The sequence below is a fragment of the Mustela nivalis genome (assembly GCF_964662115.1).
Source record: "Mustela nivalis genome assembly, chromosome: 9".
In the NCBI taxonomy this organism is placed as follows: Eukaryota; Metazoa; Chordata; class Mammalia; order Carnivora; family Mustelidae; genus Mustela; species Mustela nivalis.
Genome location: NC_139028.1, coordinates 73,452,811 through 73,466,399, shown reverse-complemented (window position 1 = coordinate 73,466,399; position 13,589 = coordinate 73,452,811). Strand labels below are relative to the sequence as shown.

General features: G+C 48.3%; 1 protein-coding gene across 2 annotated transcripts in view; it reads left to right on the top strand.

Moving 5' to 3' along the window:
- The first annotated feature begins 13,044 nt into the window (after window positions 1-13,044).
- The window catches only part of DKK3 (dickkopf WNT signaling pathway inhibitor 3), a 45,728-nt gene continuing 45,183 nt past the window's right edge, over window positions 13,045-13,589 (top strand). The window contains exon 1 of one of the 2 annotated variants that reach the window (XM_082683117.1): window positions 13,045-13,314. In XM_082683117.1, coding sequence (XP_082539243.1) covers window positions 13,047-13,314 — 268 coding nt within the window. In that variant the 5' untranslated portion in view covers window positions 13,045-13,046. Of the gene's footprint in view, window positions 13,315-13,351; window positions 13,557-13,589 lie in introns of those variants that run through there. The other variant, XM_082683118.1, reaches the window with a different exon arrangement.

Here is a 13,589-nt window from a genome sequence, read left to right as displayed (position 1 = left end):
AACAAGTAGCTTAAACCACGGGATGTAGCATAATTCACTAAATCATTTCCTTGTTGCTGGGCAATTCCATTGTCACACTTTTTCTTTGTTTGTAACGACAATGATAGCTAAGAATCACAGAGCACCTACTATGGGCCAGGAACTATCAGAAGCATTTCATGTGGATTGTTTCATTTAATCTTTGTAAACAGCCCGCTGCTATTGTTTCAATTATAGATGAGGAAATGGAAGACAAGGGTTTAATAACGGATGCAATATCGTATAGGTACTAAGTGGCAGAACCAGATCCAAACCCAGGCTTTCTGAATCCAGAGCCCAGACTCCTTGCCCCAGTAGGAATGAAGCGACAATGAACAAGGCTGTTCACGTGCCTTTTCACAAAAATGGATTCTTGGAAACTAGAATTAGTGTTTCCAAATGTTCTAAATGCCCCATAGATGGGACTTTCAAAAGAGAGAATGGAAAGGTCTGTTTTGCATTGTGCAAAGATTGTTTCTGTGTCCGATGACACCTCTGTTGTCCAGGACAGCCGCCAGCCACATGTGGCTTTCGAGTCCTCGCAACGTAGTTGCCCCAATTAAGAGATGCTTCACATGTAGGACACATATCAGATTTTAAAGACTTAGTATGGGGGAAAAAAATGCAAACTATCTCATTAATAAGTTCTATCTTTTTTAAGATTTTATTTATTTATTTATTTATTTGGCAGAGAGAGTAGGCGGAGAGGCAGGCAGAGAGAGAGGAGGAAGCAGGCTCCCCGCTGAGGAGAGATCCTGATGCACCACACAGGTGCCCCGATAAGTTCTATCTTGATTACATACTGTGGTGATAGAATTTTGGATGCACTAAGTTCAATAAAATATATTTATTAAAATGTACTGTACCTGTTTCTCCTGATTTAAATGTGGGACTGAACCCTTTGCATGTGGGGTCTGCACCATCCGTGGGTAGATCGTGGGGGCCAGTGGGCAAAAAGGTCATTGGTGTGGAAGAAACCCACATATTTGTTGTCGGAAGTTTGTGGGTACGAACGGCTCACACCATTTATTCAGCCCTCACAGTATCTCAAGCACTGTGCCCTTTGCATGCACAGTCTTATTCGTGTGCTTGACAACCCGAAAGCAGGCACAACTGTGCAGCACGTTACAGACATGGAAGGGAAGCTGAGATGTCCCCGTCTATCAATCGATGCAGATCAGCCTTGGAATTCCAGCCCAGCTCTGACTTTGAAGTCAGCACCGTGTTTAAAAATAATTCACTAATTTCCCTTGAATTTCTTGCGTAAGTACCACATGCACATTACACAAATGTTATCAGGCACAGAAAGGCAAATAGGGGATATTGCGTGTTGAGCGACACACAGCAACGCGCACCACTATTTCCCCCTTCCTGTTTTTCCTTAGCTGTTTATCTTGGGGATCAGCCTAGGCTTCACTTTCTGGGTTTTTGTTTTGTTTTTTCTGATCATGGACTGAGCTGAAATTCCCATCGTGTAAACCAGTCATTTGAAAGTGACTGTGGCCCTGAGTGCATTCACCGTGTGCGTCACCACCACCTCTGTCTAGTTCCGAAGCGTCACTCCAAAGTAAAGCCTCCAGCCTCCGGTCTCTGCCTTCTGCCTTCTGTCTGCATGGATTTACCTCTCCCGGATATTTCATCTGCACAGGCTCCTACAACCTACAACCTTTGCAATCTGGCTTCCTTCCCTCAGCTAACGCTTCAGAGTTCCATCCCCGATATAGGCCTAACAGTACTTGACTCCTTTTTAAGGCTGTATAATATTTCATCGTATGATTCCATCATACGATGGAATATTATAGATGGATGGATGGAAACCACTTGGCTTATCCATGCATCCATTGGAGGAGATTGGGCTGCTTCCACCTTCCGGCCACTGTGAAGGGTCCTGCTAGGAAGGCGCACAAACGTGTACTTGAATACCTGTTTTCAATTTTAGGATTGGAATTGCTGGGTCGTACGGCAATTCCGTATGTAACTTTCTGAGAAACTGCGGAACTGTTTTTTGTATTGACGAAGCCATTTTCCCTTCTCACTGGCAGTGCACAAGGGTTCCAATCTCCCCACATCCTCGCCATTATTTTGTTTCCCTTTTATTTTCTACAGCTGTCCTAATGGGCGTGAAGTGGTCTTCACATGCATTTCTCTAACTGATGATGTCAGAGGTAAGGTGAAAACTGTTGAGCCTTTTTCTTGTGCTGCTTGGCCGTGCGTGGATCTTCTTTGGAAAAATGTTCAAGTCCTCTGCCCATTTTAAAAATCGGGTTGTGTGTCTTTCTGTTGCTGAACTGTGAGAGTTCTTCACCAGCCCTGGGGACTAGCCCACTGTCAGGGATCACTCCTCACTTTCTGTGTGTCTGCTCAAACGCCACATTATTGGAGAAGTCCCCCTAAACCGCAGATACTCCAGCAACTGTCCCTCGTCCTTCTAAGTCCTCTTCTGCTTTATTTTCTCTGCAACAGTGATCGCCACCTAAAATGTAAATGTAGAATGTAATTTCTGTGTGTGTGGTGTGTAGGTTGAGAAGTCTCCCTATGCTGTGCAATGCAAACTCTATAAAAACAGAGCCTTCATTCTTTTGTTCCTCTCTTTTCTCAGCTCCTGGAACAGAGCCTTAGCATCCAATAAGTATTAGCAGAACAAACGATGGATGAATGAATGAGAGTAGATAGAACTACCTCATTCTTTTGATACGTGAAAATAGTTTCATAAACTACTTGTAGTTGGATAAAATGCAATTCTTAGAATATGATGTCACCTAACTCTTAAGCTTTAAGAGCATTGTTCAGGCCTGTCTGGCCCCTGAAACCTGCAGCTGTTCCTTTTAGGCTTTACCTAGTCATCGGGTCAGAAAAGCGGGCTGCCCTCCAGCACGCCCGCAGCCTTCACAGATGAAGGGTCTGCCCCCCCTGCCCTACCCCGTGTCACGTGCCGCGTCCAATCCTGTTTCTAAGATGCTCACTTTTTATTGTCTCCCTCTTTCGGGCCTCGCCTTATGTTGGAGGTGGCCCTCAGCATTATTTCACCAGCCCTGCCCCTTGAATATCCGTTGTGTTCTGCAAATATCTTTTTGTCCGCCCAGTTTCTGGACCATATTCTGGGTCTGTTTTCTTGAGCAGATCTTTTACCAATTCCTCCTCTTTGGTTCTGTAATTTGAACCTCATTAAGCATTTTTGGTGGCAGCTGCTGGTGGAAAGCAGATGGAAAACGATTTCATCTGCACTCATTCTCTCTTTCAGTTGGGCTAAGGTGCGCCCAGCAACTCACTCATCATCTTCAGATCACCGAGATGCTTGCTCTCTCCCCAGCAATCAAGACAGAATTCTAAAGGTTGGGTCTCTGGACTGACAGGATTAGGATCATTCAGAATTTGCTGAAGATGGGAAGTCCAGGTCCCCGTCCAGGAACCTGTGCTTAACACCCGCGGCCCCTGCCCCCGGATGACTCTGATACTTGCTAACGTTTGAGAGCCACTGGGTGAAAAGATGGGCACTGGGCTGTGCTCAGAGTTGGGCAGAGTTGGGCGGTGGAGGGCCAGTGGTGTGAATTTCCCAAGCAGCAGAGTCACTAGCAAGGGGCTATCGTCTTGCGGAGATATTAAGGAAATAGACTCAGCCCAAGTGTCTGCTTCGGACTGAGATGGAACAGACAGAGCAAGACAGTAACAGGAATAAAAATGAGAGACCTGATTTTAGCGGTCGCTATCCACATTGCTCCAAGGGCAGCAAGTCTTTCCCTGGTAACAGTGGGACTTTGAACTAGTCCTTCATTTGAATCCTGCTCACATTTCAGCAGAGGACTAGATGGAAACCATATTGCAGGAAGGGGTATGCAGACCCTGAGTAAGAAAAGAAAAAGCGTCTCAAATGTGAAAGCCTCAGCAATGGGACCCAAACGGGGATGGGAACGTGTTGATTATGTGAACTTCTTCTGACCCTGCCATCCTGGCAGCACTGGGCGCTGAGGCAGATAAAAGGTTTGCCTGTGTAAACAGAAAAGAGCTGTCTGCCCCGAGACCCTCCATAACCCTCTGTGGTCTAAGCAAAATTGCTGGACACTTTCTTCACCCTGCCTTCCCTGAAGCCCCAGCTGAGCCCACACAAAGGGAGCTCTGTTCCCTGCTCACTTGCAAGAGCTTTGCTGGCTGGGGTTGGTAATGACGTTGAGGATGATAATATAATCATAGCTAAGACTCACGGATGCTTACTACATGCCAGGCACTTGGCTGAGTGGCTTAAAAGAATGACATCTTGTAAGAACCACAACAGTCCCACGAAGCAGTTCCTGTCCTCCTTTCATAGATGGTGGAAGTGGGGTCCTGAGAAATGGGGACACTTGTCCCATCACCTGGCTGGAGAGTGTGATGGTGAGTGAGAGGTGTCCCATCACCTGCCAGGATTGCCCTTGGCACTGACCCTGTAGTGTCTCCCAACAAGAGCTTGTTCCTTAAGGTTGGCTTTTATTGCTCTCTTTTAACAAAGGAAAAAATTATTTAAAAATGAGAAAATTGGACTTTAGGGAGATTCATTAGTTTATCCAAGAGGATAAATCTAGAAGGTAACAAAACCATGACTAGAACAGAGTTCTTTCCCCCCACACTATGATGTCCAGTGCTGTCTTCTTTGCCTGACTTCCTGACCAGTCAGAGCCCTCTTTCTTAAGAACTCCCCCCTTCCACTTGAAGAGCTGCCTACGGCTGGTGAGCGGCCATATTGAAGGGAGTTTCACATCTGGACCCAGGAGTTCAGCATGACCTGCTTCAACTCCTGGCTTGAACTTGGGCAAGCTACTTTACCTTTTGTTTCCTCTCATCTTCCAGTTTAAGTATAATTTATATATACATTAAATTCAGTCTTTTCAGTGTACAGTACTATGAGTTTCAACAAACGTGTATTAACGCTCTCAGCCTACAACTGCAATCAAAGTATAAAATCCCCCAAATGTCCCTGTGCCCTTTGTAGTCACCCTTCTGGCATCCAATGATCTGTCTGCAATCTCTACAGTTTTGCCTTTTCCAGAACATTCTATAAATGGAATCAGTATATAGCCTTTTGAGTCTGGCTTTATTTACTTAGCATAATGCATTCGAGCTTCATCTGTATTAACATGTGTATAGTTTATTCCTTCTTTACTGCTGAGCAGCAAGGATCTTAATGTAGCAGAAACCAATAGCAGATACTCCCCGCCCCACTCCCAGGCTGTTGAGAACATCACACACCAAGTCTTTGCTTATTATCTTCAAGATGGCACAATTGTCTTAGAGACGATGGGAGCAAAGGCAACAGGAATCTCAGGTACAAAAACACACTCCTGGTGACTTCCCAGTTTATCTTCTTAGTGATGGCAGGTTTGGGCCAAGAGCACTGTGGTTTGGGCATTAACTTGTCCATAAGCTAGCGAACCCTAGGATACTCCAGCCATAGCAGTTAGGGTCAGAGCCAGAACCCAAACCCAGGACTATCTAGCTATTAAGTCCAGCAGCTTCCAACCACAACCATGGGGCCTGACCATGCTGTTCTTTGGCTTGGGGGAGAGAGCTAGATGGGAAGAGAGCTTTTTGGTGAGGCCTGAGGCTAACAGAAGCCTTAGCAAGGACCATTCCAGAATGTAGCCTGAAGGGTCTGGTCTCACACCTACTGAGTTTGCGTCTGCAAAGGGCACCTGTATTGTTTAGTAAGCTTCACAGGACATTGTTCTGTCCCCTGCATTGAAAATTGCTCCAGGGAAGAAAGAAACCCATCATTCTGTCCCCAAGCCATGGAGAGAAATGCGTAGAATCACATTTCTAGATATTCTCCCTCCACTACCTGTCTCAGGACATCAATTCTTTGCTTTTCCTCTTTCAGTACTGGCCCCACCAAAATTCTCTTGCTCCTTTGTCACCCTCTGCTTCAGACACACAGGCAAACATAGACAGAACACATGAATCCACCTGCTAAATAAAAAAGTAAGACAGCCAGCCTCGCGGTTCATCCTCCTGGTCTGCGTTCCACGGGTGATGACCGGGGATATGGTCCCCCTGGGTCTCTTTGGTTTACCCACCCATGGAAACTTGGCAGATTACATGTATGTTTTGGATATTCAGGGGCTGTTACTCATGGAAATCCTGAATCCACGTGAACACTCTTTCCAAAAGCAGATGGAATTTCCATTCAGAGAAATCTTGGCACCAATTTCTTCGGAACAATCCCAAGTTACGGGCAGGACCTGGGAGGGCTTGACAAAGCGGGTGGTTGGCGCGGCAGGTCAGGGGTCGGCTGGCAAAGGGGAGGATGGCCCTCGCTGACCGTTCCCTGTCCTGCAGCGCCTGGTGGCCCCGGGTCTCTAACTCATGGGTCTCAGAGAGGGGTAGTCATCTCCTCTAATTCAAACCTTCCTTGAAAAGGATTACTTTGTTAAGATAGAGGCAGCCCCGCTCCAGACATTTAAGACACCTTGGTAGCCAGTAACAGAAAGTCTCTAACCCTCACTCCAACAAAAAAAAAAAAAAAAAAAGAGGAAGCATATGAGAAGAATCCAAAACATCTCACCGACTCCAAGGGCAGCTGGGTCTCAGACAGACTCATGAAAGATTAGAATCAGGAACCAGAATGACATAGCTAAGAAGCTGCTACTCCCTTCTTTCCCATCATCCCCTCTCGCAGGCTCACAAATCTCTTTTTCTTAATATCTGTCTCCCTCTATCACTCTGTCTCTGACTCTCTCTCTCCAAGTTAGCTTTTGTCCTCAATTAGCTGAATGGTGTCTCCAGCCTCAAACCCAAGACAGAATCTGAGGGGTCAAGCTTTAGACAAGGGTTTGTCTCTGGCCCAATCAAAGGGGTGGGAGAGGAGGGTCATCCATGAGGAAGGATCCCACTGATGAGGGAACAGAAGGCTGGATGAGGACGAAGCAGAAGCGGTCACCCTGCAACTTTCCCCCTCCCCCAACTCCTGGGTGGGACCTCTGTGACATTTTCCCAGGAATCTCCCAACTATCTTAATGTCAATACCTTACTTGAGGGGAATAACAACCTTAACCTGGCAATGGCAAGGCCTCCGGTATCCTGTAGGTTCTCTCGAGCATGTGAAAGTTCTATTGAAACTTCCCTTTTTCCTTACCTTTCCCAACCCCATGGTGTGTAATCAACCACCCTTCACAACCCTGGGACAGCAGCTCTTTCTACCCTCGGGTCCTGTCCCCATGCTTTAACAAACCATCATTTTGCACCAAAGTCATCTCAGAATTCTTTCTTGGTGGTCAGCTACTCCGGACTCCCTCCCACTGAACCTCACTTACATTCTAAAATTTCATCACCAGCAGAGTGCCCTGGGGCACCTTACTGTCCTGGCGTTTTCTGCTGACTTCGCTGTTTCTTCAGAAACGGTGGGGTCCTCGAGGGCTGGACCCCAGTCCCTAGCAGGCACCCTGGCTGCCCTGGAGGTGGTGGAGGCTCAGGCAGCCTGGACAATCTCACATGACTCACATTCACGTAGGGAAAACAGATAATAAACAGCCACGCAGATACCTTATCTCTGAGCCAACTCTTCACATTTTCTTACAAATTATGTTCTGAATATGTTCAGAATAGTCTATTTAAGATGGAAGGGAAAGGAAAAAAAAAGAGAGAGATGGGTAACAAACCCTCCCCAGATAGAATAAATTATTCTGAATTGTTAAAGTTTCTTTTTCCTTTTTTACATTTTTAAAAAAGATTTTATTTATTTGAGAGAGAGAGAGAGCATGCACACAGGTGAGGGGGGAGGAGAAGTGGACTCCTGGCCTAGCAAGAAGCAGGTTGAGAGGCTCGATCCCAGGACGCTGAGATCATAACCTGAGCCGAAGACAGATGCCCAGCCCACTGAGCCACCTGGTCTCAGTGTCCTGGGATCGAGCCCCACATCAGGCTTTCTGCTCAGCAGGGAGCCTGCTCCTCCTCCCCCCCCCGACACCCCCCTCCTGCCTCTCTGCCTACTTGTGATCTCTGTCTGTCAAATAAATAAATAAAATCTTTTTAAAAAAAATCAATGTGTAACAGTCATCTCTGCAGACTAGGTGCCCCTAAATTCCGGATCCCTGAGGTTTCCTTGTTTGCATAGGGGGCAGATAAGCCCCATCCACTGGAGCTCTCGGGTCCTACCACCCACCCCAGGAGGAAAGCTGTGACCCTTCAGGCAGACCGAAGGGCCTTTCATGAAAAGAATGGCCCCTCCCCACAGGCCTGTGGGGACCCTCCCACTCCTGCTTCTCCCCTCACAGTAATGGAGGCCACCACTGGACCTCGGGGAGGTGAGCATTTCTCTTAAGAGCAGATCTAAGAAATGTCTCTTTGGCACTGGGAGGTTTTCATTTTGTGTTATTCTGGGCAGTGGGATGGGGGTGGAGGGACTCGCCTATTGCTTTTTTGTGGGGGGGGATTCAATTTATTCACAAACACTTTCAAACATACTGAAAATAATAGTGGACACTTCCATACACCCACATATAGCTGATCAACCGTGATGATTAAAGACATATCAGTATTTGGACACTTCTAATTCAGAACCTCTCCCTGCTGGTACACTCTCTTTCTGAAAGAAATAAAGTGTTATAAATCCAAATGAGTAGAGCCCCCATCTCTTCCTCTGCCTTCGGCTTCAGGAGCAGCCTACACATTTCTGTATTTTTTTAACTACGTTCGTAGCATCCATGACCCATAGAAATGGTCATTTTGTGTTTTTAAAACATGCACAAACAGTATTGTATACATACCATTCTGCACACAGTCTTGCCTGCTCCACATTTTTCTTCTGAGATCTATCCATGTTGTTGCCTAGAAATAGTATTCATTATGTTAATGCTGTATTCTCTTGTTTGTAGAAATCCCAGTGTAACCATTCTCCTGCTAAAAAAACCACTAAGTGAGTGGTTTTCACATTTTCTGCTACTGTAAATAGTGGCTTCCGTAAACATCTTTATACACGTCTCTGTGAGCGCATGGTCACGAGTTTCTGGAGGGCGGACAGCTGCCCGTGAATTTGCTGTGTGGGTGCTAGCTTTCTAGGTAGTTTTTAGCAGACAACACCCACTCTGCTCCCACTTCCTCAGTAATGGAATAGGAACCCGGTTTAGGACTCTCTAGGTCCTTCATAGAAAAAATGGAAAACTTAGAATTTTAAAATTATAATTAGAGACTGCTTCCAAATCCTTAAAATTAAAAAAAAAAACAAATGTCCTTAATTGTTATAGAACTTAGACCAGTGATATAATAGAAATTATGGAATTGTAGAATGTTCCTCATCCTAAAGATGACTGATGTGGTCAGCTCTGGCCAGCTTGGCCTGCTCCATGTGCCCGTGGACTTCTCACCTTACAATGGTCATTTCGAGTATGACCCTTTCTCAACTCAGGTCCCAAACCCACAGGGCTTCCCCTACCCCGGCCTCCAAGCTTCCTGGAGCCCAGACTGTGTGTGGATCTAGTCGGGGCCATCTCTCAGCCGACCCTAGTGTCTTTCCTCATTGCCTGTGAATGCCTCAGGCTGGTGATCAGATTGACAAGAAGCTGGGCAGGGAAGACGCTTCTATTTTCTTATACTGAGGCCCTTAAATGTTCTCACCCTTTTTTTCCCTCCTCCTCCCCATTTTGTTGTTGTCACTGTTGTTCGTTTGTTTTGTAGTCGCACTTAATAATGGGACCTTTCAATACATCCCCACAATTTGGAGCATAAATTATAGACTCCATATGAGAAAGTACATAACCCTTCACCTGACACTTGGGGTAGCTCAATGTGTTTTTTGGTTTTTTTTTTTTTAAGTTCAGTCTGAAAGTCAAGACCTCCAAACCTCATGGCAAAACACGTAAGGCAGAAGACAAGAATTCAGGGCAATTCCCCGTCTTCACAGCCAGCACCATGGAAGGCTGAAGGAGCACGGTTTGCTCTATAAATCAACATCCTGGCAGCTCTTGGCCTGGCCCCAGGGGTGCCCCCGGGCCACAGCCTGCCGACCTGAGTCAGTTTCTTCCTAGAATGTGGGTCTCAAGGGGTAAGTTGGCTCCAGGTCCTTGCATGGCTCAGCTGCCTCCAGAAAGCTAAGGAATAGGTGAGTGGCCGAATGCCCAGAGGACAGAGCAGGGGATGCTGGGGGGAGGGGGCCTTCTCTGGATTCGCAGGACAGCCCAGCCCAGAGGCTCAGAAGCTGAAGAGACCATAGTGAGAAGCCTCATTTTTACGATAAACAGTAATGCAAAAAGCTCCACAAAGAAAGGCAGTCATGCGAAATAAGGACTAGTTTCAGAGTCAGCCACACCTGAGTCTCCTCTCAGATAACCCCTCACTTATTGTCTGGCTTTGAGAGGATGGCCTAACTTCTCTGAGTCTCGACATGCACATTGTCTCCGTGTGCACAGTGTCCAGTGCCGAGAAGGCCTTAAATATGCTTTCTTCGCACTCGACTCTCTGCTGCAGACTCAAGTGTAGGAACAGGACGAAGAGGCCATGAGCCCTGTAGGAGAGGAAACATTTTTCCTCTACCCTTGTAGGGTCTCCAGCTGGGCCCAAGAATTGAACTGACATAAGGCAGAGTAACAGAAGGTGTAAGAGTTTTACTACAACGTGACACGTACATGGGAGTCTTTGCAAGAAAATGAGGACCCAAGAAAGTGACCAGGGCGGAAAGCTTACAGACTTTTTAGACAAAGAGAAAATACATTTGTGACAAAATGACAGGAAAAGGGCTCTAGGCTCTAGAGGGTAAATTGTGGAGAAGTGACCAGATTTGGGGGGAGGAGGGAACTAGTAGAAGATAGTGTCATTTTAGTGATTTTGCTAGTACCAACCCATTTTGACATCAGTTCCCAGTACCTACTTAATGCTAAAGACATTCTTCTCTTGCTGGTACCTGGAAGGCACTTCCTCACATGGCATCTCATGGCCTGTTTTTAGGTAGAAAGGGGAGGTCTGAGAGCCTTTCCTGCACCTGCTATTACTCAAGCACGCTCAGCTCAAGATAATCAGTATTTGCGGCAGCATGTCCGGAATTCCTTCATCCTCAAACACATGTTTTCCAAGTAGTCACCTGCAGAAATTGTTCGTTTAATACTCCCAAGTCAGCTCCAAAACCTCCCAGCCAGTTTAGGGCAGAGGAGTTGAGCAGAAGACGACTCTGGAACCAGATTCCTGGGGTCGAATCCCAGTTCAACCACTTAATGGCTACATGGCCTCAGGAAAGTGTCCTTACTTGTAAAATGGGAATAGAAATAGTCCTACCAACCTCAGAGGCTGTCTGAGATTCAGTGAGTTAACACTTTGTCCTGACACATGGCACTAAGTATTGCTATTTTAAAATAGGAATAGCTATTGTTGGGGATGCCTGGGTGGCTCAGTGGGTTAAGCATCTGCCTTCAGCTCAGGTCATGATCCCGGGGTCCTGGGATGGAGCCCCATGTCGGGCTCCCCACTTAGCAGGGAGCCTGCTTCTCCTTCTCCCTCCGCCCTTCCACCCTCCCACTCATGCTCACTCTCTCTTGCTCTCTCTCATGCTCTCTGTCACTGTATCTCAAATAAATAAATAAATAAATACTTTCTTAAAAAATAGCTCTTTTTATGCTGATTAGCCCATGCATTTCTCAGGAGCCAAGTGTGTATTATGGCTCTGGTGGTGGGAACACAAAGGTGAGCAAGTCATTCTCTGTCACTGAGGGGCTCCTCCTGGTCACTCGGGGAAAATGGGCCAGGGACTAGTAGGACCATGGCAAATCTGGGGCAATAGGTCAGCACATGGGAAGGGAAACAGAGGAGAAATGGGAAGCAGTTGGGAGAGCTCAGGACAGACTCCTAGCTCTTGAAAGATGTGGAAGAGTTAGCTAGACCAACAGAAGGAGAGAGAGCTCGCCAGACAGAAAGAGTTTTAGGGAAAAACAGGAGGAGGTTTAAGGAAATACTCATTTAGGGGTGCCTGGATGGCTCAGTCCCTTAACTGTCTGCCTGCAGCTTGGGTAGTGATCCCAGAGTCATGGAATCTAGCCCCATGGCGGCTCCCTGCTCAGCAGGGCGTCTGCTTCTCCCCCCGCCCCCTCTTGCTCCTCTTCCTCCTCCTCCCCCTCCTTCTCTGTCTCTCTCTCTCTCCGTCACTCTCTCAAATAAATAAATAAAATCTTTAGGGTAGGGGGAAAGAAAACACTCCTTCATTAAAAAAAATATGTGAGTGCTTCCTGTTCTGGATACTCACATCTTTATTTTATTTTATTTATTTATTTTTTAAAGATTTTGTTTATTTATTTGACAGAGAGAAATCACAAGTAGATGGAGAGGCAGGCAGAGAGAGAGAGAGAGAGAGAGGGAAGCAGGCTCCCTGCTGAGCAGAGAGCCCGATGCGGGACTCGATCCCAGGACCCTGAGATCATGACCTGAGCTGAAGGCAGCGGCTTAACCCACTGAGCCACCCAGGCGCCCCAAGGATACTCACATCTTTAAAAAAGTGTTAGAAAACAGTGAGTGCCCCTCGTTCTAGATGCTGGGGAGACTGCGATGAGTAAGACAAAGTTGGTTCCCACGACGATTAGCTCACATCTCCCACTTACCACGTGCCCCACACTCGCCTGCATGCGTTTTGCTCATTAACTACTAGGTACACTCACTACACTAACCTCCATTTTCCATTCGGGCTAAGCGGAACGCAGACACATCTGGGGACTTGGCCAGGTTGGTAAAGTCGTAAGGAGCAGAGCTGGGATTCACACCAGGCAGTCTGGCCGCCGCTGCCTGCTCTCAGCCACTGTTATGTCGCCCTGGAGGAGCTCGCTGACATTCTCACGAGCTCCGGGAGCTACAAGTGGGTTATTTTGGCTAGAGTAAGGCGTCAAGCATGGCAGGCGGATGAAGGCCAGCCAGTGACCGTCTTTGGCCGCCAGGCTGATTGGCTGGGCTTTGCCCTGCATGCGGGCCGGAGGATGGCTTGGGAAGGGCAAGGGGGCCGCGGGAAGCGCACCCTCCCCGAATCCGCCATAAGCTATAGCGGGAATCCCGGCCCGAATGACAATGGACCGGGATGCGGCGGCGGCCGAGGGATGCAGGGAAGGGGCGGTTCGCGGAGGCGGAGGAAGCTGGCCTGCGGCGCGAGGTCGCGGGCGGCCGGCGGCCAATGGCGTGGGTCCGGGCGGCAGCCCCTCCCGCCAGGCGGGGCGGGCTGCGGGAGCGCTGGGTACCAGCGCTGCCGCATCCCCGCGCGCTCCCCGCCCCCGCGCCGCTCCCGCCCCCGTTCCGGTGTCCGCAGCTCGCGGCAGAGTCCCGGCGAGGTCTGGCAGGTCCAGCCCGCGCACAGCTCGGTCCAGTCCGGTGGGTGAGGGACGGTGGCGGGGAATGGGGGGGCGGCGGGGCGGGCTCTGTTAGGTCTCGCCTGGGCGGGTGAGGGGTGGACGCTCGACTGGGTCCGGACACCGCGGGGAGGGTGCCGACGGGCGCTCGGATCGCCTCGGAGTGGGTTGCACGGGGCTGGGGTGGGAGTGGGGTCGCGGCTCCAGAGCTGCACTCGGATCTGGTCTTGAAGAGGCCGGGCTAAAACCCGGGACTGCGCGGGGGTGAGCGGGGTCGCCGCGGGTGTTGGGAACTCG